General features: G+C 44.7%; 1 protein-coding gene across 6 annotated transcripts in view; it reads left to right on the top strand.

Annotated features, from left to right (window-relative positions):
- FCHSD1 (FCH and double SH3 domains 1) overlaps positions 1-22761 on the top strand; it is a 185830-nt gene that overhangs the window by 154005 nt on the left and 9064 nt on the right. For 4 of the 6 annotated variants that reach the window (XM_033927510.1, XM_033927508.1, XM_033927511.1 and 1 more), the window contains 3 exons: positions 4927-5132; positions 15520-15631; positions 17838-17899. In XM_033927510.1, coding sequence (XP_033783401.1) covers positions 4927-5132; positions 15520-15631; positions 17838-17899 — 380 coding nt within the window. Of the gene's footprint in view, positions 1-3618; positions 3693-4926; positions 5133-15519; positions 15632-17837; positions 17900-22761 lie in introns of those variants that run through there. The other 2 variants (XM_033927509.1, XM_033927513.1) reach the window with 2 other exon arrangements.

The raw sequence follows: 22761 nt of genomic DNA, 5'->3' as shown, positions 1-22761 counted from the left end.
CTTTGTTTGTGGCAGTAGCGCTGCAGCAAAAGTGCTTCAAACAAATATGGGGACCTTTCTTGTGCTGTGTCCTGCCTCTTCTACGTCTACTTACTACAAGTTTTTGGGATGTGGAATGAATCGTCCGAGTTTACATTATTTTCTATGGGGAAATTTGCTTTGATATACGAGTACTTTGGATTACGAGCATGCTTCTGGAACGAATTATGCTCGCAAACCAAGGTACCACTATATATGTGGAGGGGCATAATCAAAAGGGACGTCTAAGTCATAGTTCATTTCGCAAGTCGTCCAAAGTTAAAAAGAGCCTAAGACACATTTTCGAAAGAGACATCCAACTTTTTTTTACTTTAGAAAATCGTCTAATTATACGTCCTGCCGATCTGATTGTCCAAGCCGTTAAATCGTCCATCTTTATATCACATTTCCGTCCAACTTTCCATCCAAGTCCAAAACGCCTAGAACAAGCCCTGTTGGACGTGGGAGGGATTTGCAAAGTGATGGATTGAACACCCAGACATGCCACCTAAATAGTGGGTTACCTTACAGGGCACTGCTGTGAACTTCACAAAAAGGGTGTCATGGCTTCTGCTCCCAACTCCCTTATAGGTCACGGTGAGCCCCCCCAAACCATCTCCAGAATCCCCTTGATCCACTTATCTACCACCCCAATAGCCCTTATGGCTTCAGGAGCCACTTATATGCCAGTAAAAAAGGGGGAATAGGGCAGTGCACATGTTTAAGTATCAATACAGTGATTACAGGGGCTTATGGGCAAGGGTCCTCTTCTCTATGGGTCCCTAACCCACCCCCAAGATGACTTAAGCTGCCTCTGGGCTGGACGACTAGGCTTTCCTATGCCAGGCAGCCAGGTAATGATGGTCTGGAGGCTGAAAATTAAAGTTGTGAATAAAATTTTTATGGGGGTGGGGGTGGGGTTGGGGGGTGATCACTGGGGTAGCATGTGGGGGTCTGTGTTATATGTTTTCAGTGCTTATCTGGTGAGTTTAGGTGGGTTTTTGTGACTTAGACCATGTTTTACATGGTCTAAGTCACAACGTCCAAGTTCTGTCTAAGCTCTGTTGTAAAACTTTCGGTTTTACATGCTGTACGACTAAGTCTAAGCCAGCCCACATTCCGCCTAACTCCCACCCTCGACATGCCTCCCAAAACGCCCCGTTTAGCTTTGGACATTGAGCGGCACTATGAAGGCCTAGGTTGTTTAGAAATACATCCAAAACCCGTTTTTATTATGGGCACTTGGACGTTTTTGAAAAATGTTTGTCCAAGTGCCGACTTAGGCCAGTTTTTAGATGTTTTTGTCTTTCGATTATGAGCCCCATAGTGTATATTGCATACTAAAGCTTCTGTTTTTTGACCTAAAAAGGACTCCAGGTTGATATCAAGGTCAAACTATGTTTAATAATGCATTACTCAAGCAAAGCACATGAAAAAATATATATATATTGCATACTAAACCTCAGAAGACTGATAGGTGGTATATCAAATTTGTATTAAACTTGAAACTTGATTTCCAAAAGGTTATGAAAGGTTAAGGAAATACACTGCTCACAAACAATGGCTGCAGTAGTTCAGAGCTAGTAAACGTACCTGGTGCATAATCGTGACATCATTGTGACATCATCAAGATGCACCTAGATGGCAGAATGCCACTAAAAAATAGGAATTTGTGCTGGGGTATTTGACCATCCTTGGCATTTGAACTCATGACCTTTGGATTTAGCCACAGGTGCTTTCTTTTAGACAGGGATTCCTGCCATATGAGATGATGTGAGATCATAGGCATCTTACGGTAAAAATAAGTTCCCTCTGGACCCTGGAAAGGGCAGAGTGCTGATGAAAATGGCAAAGTCCACCATCCAACTCTCTTATGAGACCAAAATGAAGCTATTAACATGTTAGGGGGGATGTATGGATTTGAACTGATGACCTTTGGAAGATAGAAGAAGTGCCTTTAATCATAGAGCCACAGATGTTTTTATCTAGGTAAGGGCTCCTATAGGGGTTTTTTGTGACAGTCTACCATCTGGGCGCATGTTGATGATGTCAACATTATGCAGCAGGCACAACTACTAGCTCTGAAGTACAGCCATTGTGAGTAGTGTATCTCTATTTCTTTTCTTAACCTTTTGGAAATGAGATTTAGTATGTAATGTATATATTTTTTCCATGTGCTTTGCTTGGGTAATGCATTATTAAACCTCTTTTTCTATTATTATGAAATAGGAGTCCTCTTTAGCTCAAAAATAGAAGTTTAGTATGTAATATATATAAGAACATAAGAACATAAGCAGTGCCTCTGCCGGTCAGACCATAGGTCCATCCTGCCCAGCAGTCCGCTCCCGCGTCGGCCCAAACAGGTCACGACCTGTCTGAATCACCAGAAGGGGCTCCCTTGCCACCTTGGTTTCTCATTTAAGTCCTGTCTTCCTATCGAAGTCCTAACCCTCCGGTCTTGCACATGCATGACCTGGTTTGGTTTCTATACTCATTACCTGATTAGCTTTCTATACTTGTGTTACAAGTATAGAAAGCTTTGATGTGCTTTGCTTAAGTTATGCATTATTAAACATGCTGTATTTTGAGCTTAATATCAACCTGGAGTCCTCTAAAACCCCCAAATAAAAGTCCTGTTCACCTATAAAAACACGCCTATGGAACGCCTAACTCATGCCTAAGTCACATCCACCTAACTCGTGTATACCTAGCACCTAGCTCATGCTCAAAAGTAGACCTGGTTTTGCAACGCCTACATTTTAGGCGTGAGGTAGATGCATCCGGGCATTGAGCGGCATACGATTATGAAAATGGACATCCAAATCGAAGTCACACCTACACCACACCCACACCTATTTGTTTAGGCGCAGCTTTTTCCAATGGACATCCACGAAATTCTGGACTTCTATTTGTAGAATCGCGTCCAGCCTTTAGACGTCTAAGTTCCAATTAATGCTTGTTAAAGTCATTAATTGAACTTATTATCCACTTTATTTGGATACCTAAGGGCTCCTTTTATCAAGCCGCGCTAGCAGGGTTAACGCGCACGACTATTCATCACGCGTTAACCCCCACGCTGGCTAAAAACTACCGCCTGCTCAAGAGGAGGCGGTAGCGGCTAGCGCAGCCAGCTGTTTAGCGCGCAGTATTACGCGCGTTGAACCGCTAGCGCAGCTTGATAAAAGGAGCCCAAGTCAGTAGGGGGGATGTAGTGAAGCTGCTAAGTAGTAAATTTAAAACAAACTGGAGAAGATATTTCTTCACACATGTAATTAAACTCTGGAATTCATTTTCCAGAAAATGTGGTGAAATCACTTAGCTTAGCAGGGTTTAAAAAAGGCTTGGATAATTTCCTAAAAGAGAAGTCCACCAAAACCCAATAGTGAGATAGATTGAGGGAATGCACTGCTTATTGCTAAGATAATCAGCATGAAATCAGTTTTACTACTTGGGATCTTGCCAGTTACTTGTGATCCGGGTTGGCAACTGCTGGAAACAGGATACTGGGCTTGATGGACCTTCGCTCTGTCCCAGTATGGCAATTCATATGTTCTTATGGGTAATATTATAACCTGCAACTTAGAATACACTCTTTTGCAGGTAGAAATGCCTTCTGGTTTGTTTCTCACACCTTTGTAGCAGCTCTTCCATTCCTAGCATCTGTATGGACCAGAGTAAGAATTATACAGAGCTCTTCCTTTCTTTTTCCATCTTTTGTCTGTATGGGAAACCCCTGTGCAAACTCGGATGTGACAAGAGAGATATTTTCCAGTTACTAGATATACCACAAAGTGATACACAGAGAAGCGGTCCGTCAGCATAGGTTCTTTGAAACAATGCCATGGCCCTATAAATTAATTTTCACACTACTTGGTCAAGGTTTCAGGTCAGATTTCAGTGTTATTTACCACATTGCTATTCTTCTCATAGGAGAAGTTGGGCAAAACCGACCCTCATATACAAATTTCAAAACCTACATCCCTCCTCCAAAAGCCATAAAGGACCCCGTTTCATGCTGAATACTTGGGAAGGTATTAGTGGGACAGGTTGGTTTGTCAGTCCACCACCTTGTTGTACAAAGTAAAGCACAGTGAGATCAGGAGATCAAGTTTCAAGTTTATTTTAGATTTGTTGAATCGCTTATTTAAATTTACTAAGCGATTTACAAAAAAATAATACAAATAACAGGTTAGTTAAAATTTAATACAATGTTAAAAATAAAATTAAAATTATACAGACTAACGGACACATAAGGAAAGAAGGGTAAAATTACAATTGTATAAAAAAAACGAAAGGATTTGAAGGTAAAAAACATGAGGTAAGGGAAAGAAAAGAGGAAAAAGATAAGTTGAGGAAGAATTAGGAAAATTAGTTTCATACGTTATATGCGTCTTTAAAAAGGAAACTTTTTAAGCTACTTTTAAACTGCTTCAAATCTTTTTCTACTCTAAGATACTGGGGCAAGTTATTCCATAATTGTGGGGCTATGACAGAAAAAATATCAGTACGACGAGTTCCAATAATTTTTAGTGATGGAACTGTTAGAAGATTTTGGTTGGTTGATCTTAAAGTGCGAGGAGTACAATATGGGATAAGTAGTCTGTTGATAAATTGAGGTTCATTTGAGATCAATGTTTTAAAAACAAGATCTCATCTCTAACACCAGTGAGGGCTTCCTGTGACTGATAGGCAAACAATCTTCACATCCGAGTTCCCATACAGACCCCCTTCAATCTTCACATCTGAGTTCCCATACAGACCCTTTCACATCTGAGTAGTGAGACCCCTGCGCCCTTCACCCTGGTGCTCTTCCCCCCCCCCCCCCCCAGACATCATAAAGAAGACTTGTTTTTCAGTAACCATTTCCATATTATGCATATTTATCCCCCTCTCGCTTGATCTCTTTAGAGTGTTGGGCTAGAGCCTTGTATGATTATGAAGGACAGAGTACTGAGGAACTCACGTTTCCTGAAAGAGCAATAATCCGAATCCTGCTGAAGGAGGAAGGAGGCATAGATGATGGATTCTGGAAAGGGGAGTTTAATGGCCAGGTTGGAGTCTTCCCTTCGCTGATGGTGGAAGAAATTGTGAATGATGGATCAGAACTGAATCAGGTATACGTCTGTTTCTGATGCTTCTCGCTTAACTCAGGCATGCAATGTCTACCAGCCAGCATACCCAACAACTCCCGCCCTCTTTTAGCGCACACAAACACATTCTCCTCCCCCACCCCAATATTCAGCTGGCTAGCTTTTTTTTTTTTTTTGTCTAGTGCTGAAACCGGAAATTCAGTGCTGGACCCTATTCAGGCTTTGGCATTGAATTTATGTTTTTTTTAAAGCCAGCTAGCGCTTTACCAGTTACGTTTAATATTAAGACTTAACCAGCTAATAGTGAAGTTTCAGGAATCCAGTGGATTACAGGACCCGAGGCAACATGGATTCACTAGAGGTGCCCCACGCTGGGGAAGATAAGCAGGGAGAGTTAAGACCTCGGCGCTGGCCTGTTCCCCGATTGCAGCTGTGGCGGCCTGATCCCCAATGGTGGTGTCTTGGGGGAGGGCAGGGAGAAGTAAAGAAAGAAAGGAGGGACAGGGAGACAGAAAGAAAGAAGGGAAACGGGACACAGACAGAAAGGGGCATGGAGAGAGAAAGACAGAAAGAAAGGGCGGGCATGGAGAAAGAAAAAGAAAGGGGGCACGGAGAGAGAGAAAGAAAGAAGGGGCAAGGTGAAAGAAATAAAAAATTGGGGGAGGGAAGGAGACAGATGCCAGACCAGGGAAAAGGAAGGAAAGAGGGAGGGAGAGAAAGGAAAGAAAGAGATGTCAGACCATGGAAATAGGGACAGAAGAAGGGAAGACACGGAAACGTAGATTTTGAAAAGAAAGCAGAAAAATTGAATATTAAGTTAATGCCAAAGATGGATGCAAGGCAGAAAGTGAAGACGGAGAGAAAACCAATCAAAGAACAAGAAGACCCTGGAAACATAGTTAAATGCACAGAAAAATAAAGTCACCAGACAACAAAGATAGGGAAAATGATTTTATTTTCAATATAGTGATTGAAATGTGTCAGTTTTGAGAAAGGAAAGATATTAAACTTTAAATGTGAGGGCCACAGAAAAAATAGTTAATGACAATTTTGCATAAGGTAAAACTCTTTATCCCAGGACAAGCAGGCAGCATATTCTTAACGCATGGGTGACGTCACCGACGGAGTCCCGGTACGGACACTTTTAACTAGAAAGTTCTAGATAGCTGCACCGCGCATGCGCGAGTGCCTTCCTGCCCGACGGAGGAGAGCGTGGTCTCCAGTTTCTTCGTTTCCACGGAGCGAAGAAGACGCATGTGCTTTCAACGGCTGTTGAAATCTCTGTTTTTGCCTTCCCGCTCGCGCTATTTTCTTCCTTTTTTTGTTCTTTTTCCTTCGGATTTCGTTTTTCGTTCTAACTTGCAAAAAAAAAAAAAAAACCTCTGTTTTTTCTTTATTTTTCGGGCCGGCCCCGGCGGGGCCTGTTGCCACCATACAGGCCTCCGGTTTTGATTTTGCGGAGGCCGTGTTCCCCTTCATGCCCCCTCAGCCGGGCTTTAAGAAGTGCCAGCGGTGTGCACAACCGATATCTCTCACTGACCCGCACAATTGGTGCCTATAGTGCCTGGGTCCAGAGCATCGGGCTGACACCTGCACCCGCTGTGCTACTCTTAAAAAACGTACTTTGAAAAATAGACAGATCCAACAGAATATCCTTTTCGGTACCGGATCTGCCATGGAATCGGCCGCACCGTCAACGGCGCCGCAAAAGTCGGCACTGACTACTTCGACGACGCCTGATCCTTCCTCGGGGTCACTGGCACCAGGTAAGCTGGCTAAGAAGCCTTCCACTTCCCTTGAGCGCCTTCCTGCCACACCGGCGACGCCGGTCCTCCCGGCATCACGCCAACCCTGCAAACGCTCCGCCCCGATTTCGGTGAGTGCCTCGTCATCGGCCTCCTCATCGCCGGGGCATGGAGCGGCACCTATGGTACCGACAAAGAAAAAAGCGGTACCGGTGCCCCCTCTGGACGACCGCATTGCGGCCATACTCCAAAGCCAATTGCAAGAGCAACTGCAACAGCAACTCCAGCACTTGTTGCCCGCAATTTTGGCCCCACTCCTTCCGGTAACAGACCGGCCCGAGCCTCGCACCATATCGCCGGTGTCGACACCATCGGTACCGTTGAACACCTCCATGCCGGTACTCGCAGCTGAATCACTTAATCCTCCAGTACAAACACGCTCTGATGCCGACCCTCCCCGACATCGAGACCGACACCAGTCCCCCCAAGACCAGGACCGGCATCGATCTTCCTCCCCCGGTACTGTCTCGATGTGCTCTGGCAAATCTCTCTCTAAGACTCGCCACACTGAGCCGTCCGCACCACCGTCCCGTCCTGCGCACAACGACGTCAGGGACCCGGACTTATGGGAAGAATCCTCACCCGGTACCGATGATGAGGCTTCCTCAACGGACGAGGAACCATCGATGGTCGATACCAGTTCCAAACCTGAACAGTCCTCATTCACAAAATTTCTCAGGGAAATGTCGGCGGCTCTGTCGATCCCTTTGGAATCCGACTCTAAGAAGTCCCAGGCTTTCCTGGAAGCCCTGGACTTCGAACAACCTCCCAAAGAATTTCTAAAGTTACCCGTCCATGTCATCTTATGGGAAACTTTTTACAAAAACTGGGAAAATCCTCTCACGGTACCGGGTGCCCCTCGAAAACTGGATAGTTTATACAGGGTCATTCCTTTCCCGGGGTTCGACAAACCTCAACTATCCCATGAATCCCTTCTAGTGGAGTCCACCTTGAAGAAAACCCAGGGCTCCAGTGTTTATGCCTCCACCCCTCCTGGCAGAGAGGGCAGAACAATGGATAAATTTGGCAAGCGCCTTTATCAGAATTCCATGCTTGCCAACAGGGCTAATAATTACACCTTCCACTTCTCCTTCTATATGAAGCATTTGGTGCAACAACTCTCCTCCTTACAAAAGTACATCTCTGAGCGTAAGACCCCGGTTTTCCAACAACAAATCTCCAGCTTGCTCCAACTCCGGAAATTTATGGTGCGATCCATTTATGACTCTTTTGAGCTGACCTCTCGAGCATCTGCCATGGCTGTTGCCATGAGGCGCTTGGCCTGGCTGAGAGTTTCTGACCTCGACATTATGTAATGTAATGTAATGTAATTTATTTCTTATATACCGCTACATCCGTTAGGTTCTAAGCGGTTTGAAGAAAATATACATTAAGATTATAAATGAGAAGTAAGAAGGTACTTAAAAAATTCCCTTACTGTCCCGAAGGCTCACAATCTAACTAAAGTACTTGGAAATTAATAAAGAAGAGAAAATAAAGATGGTTGAAAAAAGAAAAATTCTATGTGAACTTATAGGATGGAAATTAAACTGACAGTGAAGAACTGTATGAAAAATACATATGGAATGCAGTTAGAGAGGGTAGGTTACAATCTATTTATGGTATTTGTTTAATTGGAAGGTGTTAAGGTGGATAATTTGGGGGAAGGTTATCTGAAGGTAGGTGAATCTTCTGGAGGTAAAAGAGGAGGGGTTAAGATATTTGGATGAATTTTTTGAAAAGCAGGGTTTTGATTTCTTTTCTGAATGTTTTGAAGTTGTCTGATATTGTCATAAGATTGGAGATGGAATGGTTGATTTTTGCTGCTTGTGTTGCCAGAAGGTTGTCAAACATTTTCTTGCGTTGTGTGCCTTTGAGTGGGGGGAAAGCGAAAGGGTTCGAGGTTCTTCTGTGTCTTGAGGTGGAGATTTGGTTTAAGCGGTTGTTTAGATAGGAGGGGGAAGAGCCGTGTAATGCTTTGAATATCAGGCAGTGGAATTTGAATTGGATTCGTGCTTGTATGGGTAACCAGTGAGAGTCTAAGAAGGCAGTTGTTATTGTGATCATATTTTTTGAGTGAGTAGATCAATCTGAGGACGGTGTTTTGTATGGTCTGGAGTTGTTTTATCATAGTGGCTGGACAAGGAAGATATAGGGAGTTGCAATAATCCAGCAGACCTAAGACTAGGGATTGGACGATTAGTCTAAATTGTGCTTGGTCAAAGAATTTTCTGATTTTACGGAGATTTCTCATGGTTAGAAAAGCTTTCTGGGTTGTTTTGTTGATCTGGGGCTGCATTGTGCAACATCTGTCTATCGTAACTCCTAGTAGTTTTAGTTTGGGTTGTATTGGGTATTTGGTATTTTTGATTTTCAGTTCAGTGATGGTAGGAGTTTGGGCTTTTTCGAGCAAAAGGAATTTTGTTTTTTCAGAATTTAGTTTTAGTTTGTGATCCATCATCCATTTTTCTACTGTGTCTAAGGTTGTTTCTAGCTTTGTTGTGGTGGTGGTCTCTGATGGGTCGAAGGGGAGGATTATGGTGATGTCATCAGCATAGCTGAAAGATGTGACATCTAGGGTATCTAAAGTGGCTCCTAGGGAGGAGATAAAGAGGTTGAAGAGCGTAGGTGAGAGAGGTGATCCTTGTGGAACTCCGCAGGGATTTGTCCATGGTTCTGATTTGATATCATTGTATTTTACCCTGTAGGTTCTAGATTTGAGGAACCCCTGAAACCATTTGTAGACCTTGCCTGAGATTCCTATGGCATCGAGAATTTGTAGTAATAAGGTGTGGTCAACTAGGTCAAATGCTGCGGAGAGGTCTAATTGTATTAATATCATTTTTTTTCCTTTACTGATGTGTTGTCGGGCTGTATCTAGTAATGTGACAAGTAGTGTTTCTGTACTATGGTTAGTTCGGAATCCTGATTGTGAGGGGTGGAGTAGGTTATGTTTTTCCAGATATTTGGTGAGGTATTGTGCCACTAGGCCTTCTATTATTTTAACGTACAATGGTATTGAAGCGATAGGTCTGTAGTTGGAGGGGCTATCTATTGGGCCTTTGTGATCCTTTATGATTGGAGTGATTAAGATCTCTCCTAGGTCCTGTGGGAATTGGCCTTCTGTCAATGTGGTTTGAATCCATAGCATGAAGTTGGTTTTGAATGTGGTGGAGGCGTTTGATAATATGTAGGTGGGGCAATTATTTAGGTCACTGGAAGCATGGCTGTATTTATTGTAGAGTCGGTTCATATCCGACCAGACTAGAATTGGGAAATCGGACCAGCTTCTGTCTGCTACGATGGCTTTTTGTTGTTATCTTTTCTAGATGGGTGTGTGTGTTGATGAATGTAGATCTGATATTGGTGATCTTGTTTTTGAAATGGTCTGCTAGGTGGATGGCTGTTGGTGGGTGGATACCTTGGGTGGAGAGGTAAGGTTTGGTATCTGTGAGGTTCTTTACTAGATTAAATAGCTTTTTTGTGTCTGGGGTTTTTTAGCCTATCATTTTGGAGTAGTAGGCTTTTCGTTTTTCCTTGAGTTTGGTTTTGTATTGATTAATTTGGTATCTCCATGCAGTTTTAGTGTGTTCTAAACTCTTGTTTTTTTTCCAGACTCTTTCTAGCCTGGCTAACGCACCTTGTCTTGGTGATGAACTATTCGGGGAGTCCCTGGACTCAACTACCCAGAAACTATCAGCACACGAGACCAGGTGGGATACCCTAATCAAACCTAAAAAGAAGACTCCACCTGCTCACCCCTACAAACAGCAGTCTTCCTACCAACGCAGGTTCTCGGCCAGACCTCTCAACCCGCCTCAGCAACAACAGCCTCGCCGGCCTCATCAGCAGCACCAAACTCAGGCACATTTACAGTCTCACCAACCTGCCAAGCCTCTCCCACAGTCAAAACCATCTCAGCCCTTTTGACTCTTTTCTCCAGGGCATAGCCAGTCTCCCGCCATCATTGCCTCTTCCTCAGCCGATAGGAGGCCGCCTTCAACTCTTCCTCAACCGTTGGGAGGTCATTACATCAGACCTGTGGGTCCTCAACATCATTCGCCACGGCTACTCTCTCAACTTCCAGACTCTTCCACCAGACAATCCTCCCATAGAGTCTGTTTCTCACTCCTCTCAATCCCCCCTCCTCCTGAGGGAGGTCCAATCCCTTCTTCTTCTCAATGCCATCGAAGAGGTACCCCCAGACCAAAGGGGTCAGGGATTCTACTCCCGCTGCTTCCTGGTTCCCAAGAAGACAGGAGACCTCCATCCCATCCTCGATCTTCGGAACCTCAACAAGTGTCTGGTCAAGGAAAAATTCAGGATGCTCTCCCTTGCCACGCTTTACCCTCTTCTCTCTCATCACGACTGGCTATGTTCCCTAGACCTCAAAGAGACCTACACTCACATTCCAATCCATCTGACTTCACGTCGCTACCTCCGATTTCAGGTACAGCACCACCACTATCAGTACAAAGTGCTACCCTTTGGCCTCGCATCATCGCCCAGGGTGTTCACCAAGTGCCTTATTGTGGTGGTGGCCTTCCTCAGGTCTCACAACCTCCAGGTGTTCCCATACTTGGACGATTGGTTGGTGAAAGCTCCTACGTCTCCGCTTGCGCTACAAGCCACTCAACACACCATCTCTTTCCTCCATCTCCAGGGGTTCGAGATCAACTACCCCAAGTCACATCTCCTCCCTACACAGCGACTTCAGTTCATTGGTGCCGTCCTCGACACCACTCTGATGAAGGTGTTTCTCCCCTCAGACCGCCAACAAACCCTGCTCCATCTCTGCCGTCAGGTGCTCCTTTGTCGCTCTATTCCGGCTCGGCAAATGATGGTCCTCCTGGGCCACATGGCCTCGACAGTCCATGTGCTTCCTCTGGCACGGCTCCACCTCAGGACACCTCAATGGACTCTAGCCAACCAATGGTCGCAGACCACGGATCCTCTTTCTCATCCCATCTCTGTGACATCGTCTCTTCAGCAATCTCTTCAATGGTGGTTGAACTCCTGAAATCTTTACAGGGGTCTACTCTTTCATCTACCCCCTCACTCCATGATCATAACCACAGATGCCTCCCCCTATGCATGGGGAGCTCACATGGGAGATCTTCGCACCCAGGGACTCTGGACCCCTCAGGAGCGTCAACATCACATCAATTTCCTGGAACTCAGGGCCATGTTCTATGCTCTCAAGGCCTTCCAGCACCTTCTCTACCCTCAGGTTCTTCTCCTGTGCACAGACAACCAAGTCGCCATGTACTACATAAACAAGCAAGGCGGCACCGGATCTCCCCTCCTCTGTCAGGAGGCCATCCGCATCTTGACCTGGGCCACGGCCCACAGTCTCTTCCTCAAGGCTGCCTATATCCAGGGCGAACAGAACTCCCTGGCCGACAATCTCAGCCGCATCCTTCAACCTCACGAGTGGACCCTGGATCCTCCCACACTCCACTCCATCTTTGCTCTCTGGGACACTCCTCAGGTGGACCTCTTTGCAGCTCATCACAACCATCAGCTGCCCCAGTTCTGTTCCAGACTCTTCTCTCCTCATCGTCTGGCCCCGGATGCATTCCTGCTCGACTGGACGGATCGGTTCCTCTATGCCTTTCCTCCACTGCCTCTAATGTTGCGGACGCTATTCAAACTCCGCAGGGACAGAGCCACCATGATTCTCATCGCTCCTCGGTGGCCTCGCCAACACTGGTTCTCCCTCCTGCTCCAGCTCAGCTCCAGGGAGCCCATTCCTCTTCCTGTGTTTCCTACTCTACTTACGCAGCAGCATCAGTCTCTACTACATCCCAATCTGTCATCGCTCCACCTGACAGCTTGGTTTCTCTCGGGCTGACCTCTCCAGAGAATCTGTCTCAGCCTGTCCGTCGCATTTTGGATGCCTCCAGGAAACCGGCCACCCTCCAATGTTACCATCAGAAGTGGACCAGGTTCTCCTCTTGGTGTCTCCTGCATCACCACGACCCCACCTCGTTGGCGGTGGAAACTGTACTGGACTATTTGCTCTCTCTGTCCGACGCTGGCCTCAAGTCTACCTCAATCAGAGTTCACCTCAGTGCCATCACTGCGTTTCATGAGCCTATCCTCGGAAAACCTCTCACAGCTCATCCACTGGTTTCCTGGTTCATGAGAGGCCTCTTCAACGTCAAACCACCTCTGAAGCCTCCTCCTGTCGTCTGGGACCTGAATGTGGTTTTATCAGCCCTCATGAAACCTCCGTTTGAGCCTCTTGCCACTACTTCACTCAAATTTCTGACGTGGAAGGTGCTTTTCCTCATTGCCATCACCTCTGCCAGGAGGGTTAGTGAGCTGCATGCACTGGTTGCCGACCCACCTTTTACTATTTTTCACCATGACAAGGTGGTTCTGCGTACCCACCCTAAATTCCTTCCCAAGGTGGTCTCGGACTTCAACCTCAACCAGTCCATTGTGTTGCCTGTCTTTTTCCCTAAACCCCATGCTCATAAGAACATAAGAACATCCTGGGGAACAGGCGTTACACACGCTAGACTGTAAGCGGGCCCTTGCATACTACCTGGACTGTATTAGGGCTCACCGCTCTTCGCCTCAACTCTTTTTGTCCTTTGATCCCAACCGTCTGGGGCACCCTGTTTCTAAATGGACGCTTTCTAACTGGCTTGCAGCCTGCATTGTGTTCTGTTATACTTGGGCCGGTCTCTCACTGGAAGGTGCTGTCACGGCCCACAGGGTCAGAGCTATGGCTGCTTCTGTGGCTTTCCTCCGTTCCACGCCCATCGAGGAAATCTGCAAGGCTGCCACTTGGTCCTCAGTTCACACGTTCACTACTCACTATTGTCTGGATGCCTTCTCCAGACGGGATGGACACTTCGGCCAATCTGTGTTACAAAATTTATTTTCCTAATGGCCAACCATCCCTCCTCCCTCTCTGTTAGCTTGGAGGTCACCCATACGTTAAGAATATGCTGCCTGCTTGTCCTGGGATAAAGCACAGTTACTTACCGTAACAGGTGTTATCCAGGGACAGCAGGCAGATATTCTTACGACCCACCCACCTCCCCGGGTTGGCTTCTTAGCTGGCTTATCTTAACTGGGGACCACGCTCTCCTCCGTCGGGCGGGAAGGCACTCGCGCATGCGTGGTGCGGCCATCTAGAACTTTCTAGTTAAAAGTGTCCGTACAGGGGCTCCGTCGGTGATGTCACCCATGCGTTAAGAATGTCTGCCTGCTGTCCCTGGATAACACTTGTTACGGTAAGTAACTGTGCTATCTAGATATACTGTAGCATTTACTGCATCTGTATTTGTTTTTTGTAGCAGTTGACCGGATAACATCATCCCACCTCATGAATGCTGCCATGAGCGCAGTTTGCTCTGTGCTGTCTTCATTCCCTACTTTTTAATGCTCTCCGCAGACCACCCCCTTGTGTTGGCTGAGAAAACATTAATATATCATTCGATTTCCTAAGACCACCCCTTGTCACAGTCCAAGTAAATGGAAAATAGAAGTGTTAAATAAGGCATGTGGTACCCCTTTTTCCCCCAATATTACCTAAGAAAGTTGTGTTTAGTGTTCAACTACCACCCATCCCTGGCCTGATCTCTGGTTTATAGTTTGTTGAACCAATTAGAAGGCTACAAGCATAATTAGCGAGTAATTAGTTCTTAAGAAATTGTCTGAGAAATCCCTAGAGGATAAGCTACCAATTACAACATTGCAAAATAATTAAAATTAAAAATTACCACATAACATTAAAACCTAACCTAACATATAATTAGTAATCTTAGGGGAGCTTAGAATACCTATTCCAGCTCCAATAGCAATTTAAGAAAGAAATCACTAATATTAAGATGCAGGCAGCAGTCCAGCAGCAAGATGGGGTCTATTCAGTCTTTTGCACTGAGTGTCACATGTTTGATTATCTCCCAGTTGGTGAGAAGTCGTATGCGTGTGCTTTGTATAAAGCTCCTAGCACTCAGGGAATGGGTCCAATCTCTTGAGGCTAGAGTAGCAGACTTGGAGGAGCTAAGGAGACTGGAGAGGTACATAGAGGAGACCTACAGGGCCGTTGTAGAAAAGTCCCCCCTACAGTCTGGCAGCATCTGTGCTGCCTTGTCAGAGGGAGGTCTTCTTAAAGCAGAGCATCACCCTGATGAAGTAGGAGGCAACCCTGTAGGCAGGACCTGCCCACCAGGGGATGCACCGAGGATGTGTCTCCAGGGGCTTCTGCTTAAGAGGGAAGGGTTAGCACAGCCGTTATAGTGGGAGCTTCAATCATTAGGCATGTAGATAGTTGGGTGGCTGGTGGACGTGAGGATCACTTGGTTACTTGCCTGCCTGGTCCAAAGTTGGTGGATCTCACGCGTCACTTAGATAGTGCCGGGGGAGGAACCTGCTGTCTTGGTATATGTGGGTACCAATGACATAGGGAAATGCAGTAGAGAAGTTCTGGAAGCCAAATTTAGGCTCTTAAGCAGGAAGTTAAAATCCAGAACCTCCAGGGTAACATTTTCAGAAGTGCTCCCTGTTCCACATGCAGGACCCAAGAGGCAGCTTTTCTTATGAGTGGGACTAGTGTGCTGCATTTATAAGGCTGCTTCTGTTTGCAGGAACTCCCCTCCCCAGCTCCACCACCCTTCTCACCGCCACCCCTCTTTCATGGTGCAGACACCAGAAGTCAACTTCATAGCGCATCATCTGTATCAGAGGTCATTTTAGGAGGTGAGTACACAGACTGACTTTGCTTTGTCTTCGAGACATTTCACATTTTTCTTGTTTGCAACAAGATGTATATTCAGTAAGTGGAAATGCTTTGAACTCTGTTCTTCTATACAAAAAGAACCCCGGGTAGTACTGCACAGTTTTATAGATACAGTTCCAACCTTTTAAGCTTCAGCGGAGCGGAGCCACTTGGTGCTCAAACAATTTCATCGCACTAGGCTTTACACCCCCTACTTCATCATCAGCTTTTTTCTAATTCAATCTCAACTTATTAGTTTTATAGTCATATTTCTAAACTTATTTCTTTATAGTAATCACTTTTAATATTATACTTATCTTAAAAGTTTCTGTCCAACGGCCAGGTGTAGTCAATCCGATATATTTCGCCACTTTTCCTGCCGAGAAACCATCTGTCCCTGAGTACTACCCAGGGTTCTTTTTGTAAAGAGGTTTGTCTAATACCTTGGGGATACCTATTGGTGCCGAATATTGTTAGCAACATAAGAATTTGCCACTGCTGGGTCAGACCAGTGGTCCATCATGCCCAGCAGTCCGCTCCCACGGTGGCCCCCAGGTCAAAGACCAGTGCCCTGAGACCAGCCCTACCTGCTTACGTTCTGGTTCAACAGGAACCCGTCCAACTTTGTCTTAAATCCCTGGAGGGTGTTTTTTCTTATAACAGCCTCCAGAAGAATGTTCAAGTTTTCCTGTAGGAATGACACATAGGAAACACACACACGCAGTCTTAGAGTCGAGAAGGAGGTGTTCCAAATGAATAGTCTCTTCCCCTTTTATTGAGAATCATAGCTCCATTAATTACTTAGCTAATGCTCTACAAGGTTATAATTTCATAATGCATTTACAGTGAGGATTAGACCAAGGTAACTTATTGTTTACCTATTTCATGTGCTTCTCAAAGCTACTATCTCACGTGACATATGAATACATAATAACAGTTACAATAAAGTGATTCCCAATGTGTACCTTTCTGATATATCTCAAATCTTACTATAGCATGTGACAGTCCAAAGGTTATAATGCATGCTCCTTAAGCTCGCTTGATTAGCCTTAAGTCAGGACCTGCTCAGGCAAAGTCTGATTGTTGCCCATATAAGGGATGCTTAAACAAGATAAGAGATAAGGGTAAACCTGTGTCAGGCTAATATGTGGCAAGAGTCTTGTGACAAAAGGGGAGGGGGGAATGCCTCAGCATTCTGTCTCAAGGTGCAAACCTTTTTCCTTGCTTTTACAAGAGGGAAAGAGAAAGAATTCATACTTCTACACAGGGCCTCAAAGCCATACTCAGGGCCTAGATCCGCACACAGGGCCTAGATCCGTACACAGAACCTAGATCAGTGTGCTGACCTGGCCTGGTTCAGAACTACCTGTGTGCTTACCTTGCCTGTGTTCTGATGCCCTAAATCAGAACTTATCAGACCTCCATCCCTATATTTTCTACCACTTTCTGGGTGAAGAAGAACTTCCTTACGTTTGTACGGAATCTATCCCCTTTCAACTTTAGAGAGTGCCCTCTTGTTCTCTCTACCTTGGAGAGGGTGAACAACCTATCTTTATCTACTAAGTCTATTCCCTTCAGTATCTTCAATGTTTCTATCATGTCCCCTCCTAGTCTCCTCTTTTCAAGGGAGAAGAGGCCCAGTTTTTCTAATCTCTCACTGTATGGCAACTCTTCCAGCCCCTTTACCACAGATCTAGCAATCAGACCCTGAATCACTTGTTTTACTAGTGGATGAAACCCTATTTCTTAAGAATAAAGTAAAAGGAAGACGAGAACAAATGTTTTTAAAAGAAAGTGTTTTATGTTGTGCAAGAGGGTGGATGACTTTTAGAATAAAAAACTTTTGTTACTGTGATGTTTTTTTCTATATAATATCAATTCTAGACAAGGTCACTTATAGCAGAGAAGACCACCTATGGTGCAGTACTGGGTGGAGGGGGTGGATAATCTTGCATATCACATGGCAATAAGTCAACTCATGACTCAAGATGTTGGAGTCCTTCCATCCACATTGTGATTTACTAATAACAGGCTGTTTTCTAAAAACTTGGCTGAACAAGGAACACATGGCAAAGTAGAATTTTAGAGAGATTGAAGATGAAATAATTTCAGTGGGGGAGGCAGGGGCAGGTCTTTGAGAAAATTTTTCTTGTAGTTAGTAACAGCAAGTTGTATTTGTATTTGTAGGGCAGGGTGATCCAAATAGCGCACAGATATCTACAGATCTGGCACCATCAGGGATTCGACCGGTAAGATACACTCTAACTAAAATATGGTACTTGTTATCTTATATTTATAAATTTACTGGCAATAGTGAGTCTCAAAATATACTGTATGTTGTAATCTGGTCTGTCTCTAGGTTTCCTGATAAGCCAGTTTCCAAATGTTGTATCTCGGAGACACTAAAACCAGACTTTCACTCAGAGCTACAGTGTTCAAGGCCCAGTTAAAAGCCTACCTCTTTGAGAGTGCTTTCAACTCCTAACTCTTCTCACCTTGGGTTCTACATCCCCAACCCTATATGTCATGTCTGTCTGTCCAAGTTAGATTGTAAGCTCTTCAGAGCAGGGACCATGTATAAATGTCAGCCCACCTCTGAGAGTGCTTTCAACTCCTAACTCTTCTCACCTTGGGTTCTACATCCCCAACCCTATATGTCATGTCTGTCTGTCCAAGTTAGATTGTAAGCTCTTCGGAGTTGGGACTCTATAAATGTCAAAATGTACACTGCTGCATACACCTTTCAGTGCTATATAAGTGATAAATAGTAGCAGTAGTTTCTCTAGTCATTTTACAGTAAAATTCAACCCACTCGAATAACACTACAGAGGCATCTCTGTACAAAACGGAAACCGCTAGTAGCAACAGTCTCAAAAGAAAAACTACAAATAGTTGCTGCAGAGAACCGCATCAATTACCTTTTCGTGCAGCAAAAGCTGACACAGGGAACTCAACACTGGCAACTTATCGCCCCCGGGGCACAAAACTAAAGTGCTGGAACAAACTTAAGCGGGCGTAGTCGCTTATTATAATGACGTTCTAGGTCACATCTGGCCCACGGGGACCGTAAATGATAACAGCTAGTGGACCACAACACATCATGTCAACGGGGTTACGTCAAAAATCAAAAACCCATATACGTAAAACATATAAAAAAAGGGGGGAAAAAATTAGACAAGTATACCACATTGGACAAGTATACCACATTTTATTGACTTGAATACAGCAATCTTTGTCTGTTTATTTTTGTTCAAAGACTATTATGCACTTTTTTGGTTTTTTGTTTGATTATGTTTGTTAAATTATGTTTATGTGTATAGTTTTTAATATATTTTTGAGGTTCATAAGATTAATAAAGATTGAAATATATTCATTAATTATATATATTTATATTTATTATACATAATTTATTTATGTCAACAATTGCTCTATAGATATATTTATTATTTGGTCTTTAGTAAAGGGTGTATTTGTAGTATTAAAATTCAGCTGCCAAATAGTAGACCAGTGCTCCAGTAAAAGTATGTCCTGTGTCATAGTGTCAGGCACGGTACCTCCGCCCACTGTATTGCATAATTTAGCATCATCGGCAAATAATGCAATTTTACCCCAAAGTCCCTGAGGCAGATCTCGTATGAAGATATTAAATAGGATTGGACCCAGGACCGAGCCCTGCGGTACTCCACTGTGCACTTCCGACTTTTCAGAGGGAGTACCGTTTACCACCACCCTTTGATGTCTTCCACTGAGCCAGTCTTTAACCCATGATGTTAATGTTTCTCTTAGCCCCAACGAACTCATCTTGTTCAAAAGTCTACGGTGTGGGACGCTATCAAAAGCCTTACTGAAGTCCAGATGCACTACATCTAGGGACTCTCCCTTATCTAGTTTTTTTGTTACCCAGTCAAAGAAGCTGATTAGGTTGGATTGGCAGGATCTCCCCCTTGTAAATCCATGCTGGTGGGGATCCCTCAGTCTCTCATCGTCCAGAATCGTATCTAATTTGTGTTTAATCAATGTTTCCATAAGTTTACACACTATTGACGTGAGACTTACCGGTCTGTAATTTGCAGTCTGTAACCTGCATCCCTTTTTGTGGAGCAGAATGGCGTTAGCTGTTTTCCAGTCTAATGGAACTTTTCCCGTGCTCAGAGAAAGATTGAAGAGCGCGGCTAACGGCTTTGCTAGGACATCTCTCAGTTCCCTAAGCACTCTGGGGTGCAATTTGTCCGGTTCCATGGCTTTATTCACTTTGAACCTTGACAATTCTTGGTAGATGCTGCTGGTGGAAAATTCAAAATTCCTGAATGGGTCTTCTGGGCTCTCCCTTGTTTGTAGCTGTGGACTGGATCCCGGTGCTTCACAGGTAAAGACTGAGCAGAAGTATTTGTTCAGTAGTCCGGCTTTATCGGAGTCTGATTCTGCAAAGTTGCCGTCGGGTTTCCTCAGGCGCACTATCCCGTCTGTATTCCTCTTTCTATCACTAACATACCTGAAAAAGGATTGATCCCCTTTTTTAATATGTCCTCTTGTCCATGTCACATTGAACATTGTAAATGATTGATTTTCCTGCTCTATTTTGTCGATTCCTTTTATTATTTTGAAGGTTTCGATCATATTCCCTCGCAGTCTCCTTTTCTCAAGGGAGAACAATCCCAGTCTCTTAAGTTGTTCCTCGTATTCCAAGTTCTCCATACCTTTAACTAGCTTCGTTGCTCGTCTCTGCACCCTCTCCAGCAGTTTTATATCCTTCCTTAGATTGGGAGACCAATGTTGGACACATTATTCCAAGTGTGGTCTGACCATTGCTTTATATAGCGGCATTATAACTTTCTCCGCTCTACTTGTGATTCCCTTCTTTATCATGCCTAACATTCTATTCGCTTTCATTGCCGCCGCCGCGCATTGTGCTGACGGTTTCAGTGTCCTATCTGTCAGTACACCCAGGTCCTTTTCCTGTTTGCTTTTACCCAGAGTCGCACCTGACATTCTATATTCGTGTTCCTTGTTCTTTCCACCTAAATGCATTACTTTGTACTCTTCCACATTAAACTTCATCTGCCATTTCTCCGCCCATTTCTCTAACTGACACAAGTCACTCTGGAGTTCCTCGCTATCCTTCTGCGATCTGATTGCCCGGCATAGCTTTGTGTCATCTGCAAACTTGATGATCTCACTGGATGTTCCTTCTTCTAGGTCATTGATGAAAATATTAAATAAGATGGGCCCAAGTACCGAGCCCTGGGGCACACCGCTAGTCACCTTCTCCCAGTCTGAGAACTTCCCATTTATGCCCACTCTCTGCCTTATGTTCTCTAGCCAATTTCCTATCCATCTTTGTATATCCCCCTCTATTCCATGGCTTTGTATTTTCCTGAGAAGTCTCTCATGTGGAACCTTGTCGAACGCTTTCTGGAAGTCCAAGTATATTATGTCCACAGGTTCCCCACTATAGATTTGTTTGTTCACGGTCTCAAAAAATTGAAGTAAATTTGTCAAACATGATTTCCCTTTTCTGAAGCCATGTTGACTGGCTCTCATCAGGTCGTTTGTATCCAAGTGCCGGACTATGCTATCCTTAATCAGTGCTTCAACCATCTTTCCAGGGACAGACGTAAGGTTCTCCTCTTGATCCTTTTTTGAAAATTGGCGTGACGTTCGCTATCTTCCAGTCGTCCGGTATCTGTCCAGTTCTAATTGACAGAAGATAGTGGATACTGTGGATGGGCCATTTGGCCTTTATCTGCCTTCATGTTTCTATCATATAAACAATTCCAAACGGTTGATCAGAAAGGAAATCTAAAAGAACTCTTATTCTGAATAAAAGATTCTAAATTATTTGGATTTTAAAAAGTATGACTATTACCCTGATATTTAATCAGGCATCTATAGAAGAAACACAGAGAAAAGGTCACCCCTATAGCCAACAGTGCTGGGTTTAGAAAAGCCATCCGGATGCCCAGACAGTACTCTGAAAATAGGACATGTCCATGGAAATCCAGATGTATGGTAACCCTACACATGAGTCACAGTAGGATTTGAACCCATTTCTCCAGGTTCTCAACCTACCGCACTAACCATTAGGTATCAGTGTTTTCTTTCCTAGCTTTTCAATGGCACACCACTGACAAACAAGTCAGGGGAAAGGGTGATTCTTTAGGCTCCCATAAGTGGGCCCTGTTAATTTCAATCAGCATAAAGCAGAGGCTTTCAGCCTAGATCTTGGGACACACCCAGCTAGTTGAGGTTTTCAGAATATCCCCATTGAATTCATTCTTGAAAACCCTGACTGGCTTGGGGGTGCCTCAAGGACTGGGTTGAAATTCCCTGGCATAAGGCTTCTGCAGCAAGTATAAAGCTCTGTGGAGGACTGGCCTAGTGGCTAGGGCTGCAGCCTCAGCACCCTGAGGTTTTAGGTTCAAGCCTAGTGCTGCTGCTTGCATCCCTGGGCAAGTCACTTAACACTGCATTGTCCCAGGTTCATTAGTCAGATTATGAGCCCACTGGGATAGATGAGGACATAAGAACATAAGAAGTTGCCTCCGCTGAGGCAGACCAGAGGTCCATCTCGCCCAGCGGTCCGCTCCCGCGGCGGCCCATCAGGCCCATTGCCTGAGCAATGGTCCCAGACTATCCCTATAACCTACCGCTACTCCTATCTGTACCCCTCAATTCCTTTATCCTCTAGGAACCTATCCAAACCTTCTTTGAAGCCTTGTAACGTGCTCCGGCCTATCACAGCCTCCGGAAGCCCGTTCCATGTGTCCACCACCCTCTGGGTGAAAAAGAACTTTCTGGCATTTGTTTTAAACCTGTCCCCTTTTAATTTCACCGAGTGCCCCCTTGTACTTGTGGTTCCCCATAATCTAAAAAATCTGTCCCTGTCTACTTTTTCTATACCCTTCAGGATCTTGAAGGTTTCTATCATGTCTCCTCTAAGTCTCCGCTTTTCCAGGGAGAACAGCCCCAGCTTTTTCAGTCTGTCAGTATATGAGAGGTTTTCCATACCCCTTATCAGTTTAGTTGCTCTTCTCTGGACTCCCTCAAGTACCGCCATGTCCTTCTTGAGGTACGGCGACCAGTACTGGACACAGTACTCCACCATTGCACG

Source organism: Geotrypetes seraphini, chromosome 18, assembly GCF_902459505.1.
Source record: "Geotrypetes seraphini chromosome 18, aGeoSer1.1, whole genome shotgun sequence".
Classification (NCBI taxonomy): domain Eukaryota; kingdom Metazoa; phylum Chordata; class Amphibia; order Gymnophiona; family Dermophiidae; genus Geotrypetes; species Geotrypetes seraphini.
The sequence above is the reverse complement of the archived record's forward strand: the minus strand, read 5'-3'. Positions and strand labels throughout refer to the sequence as shown.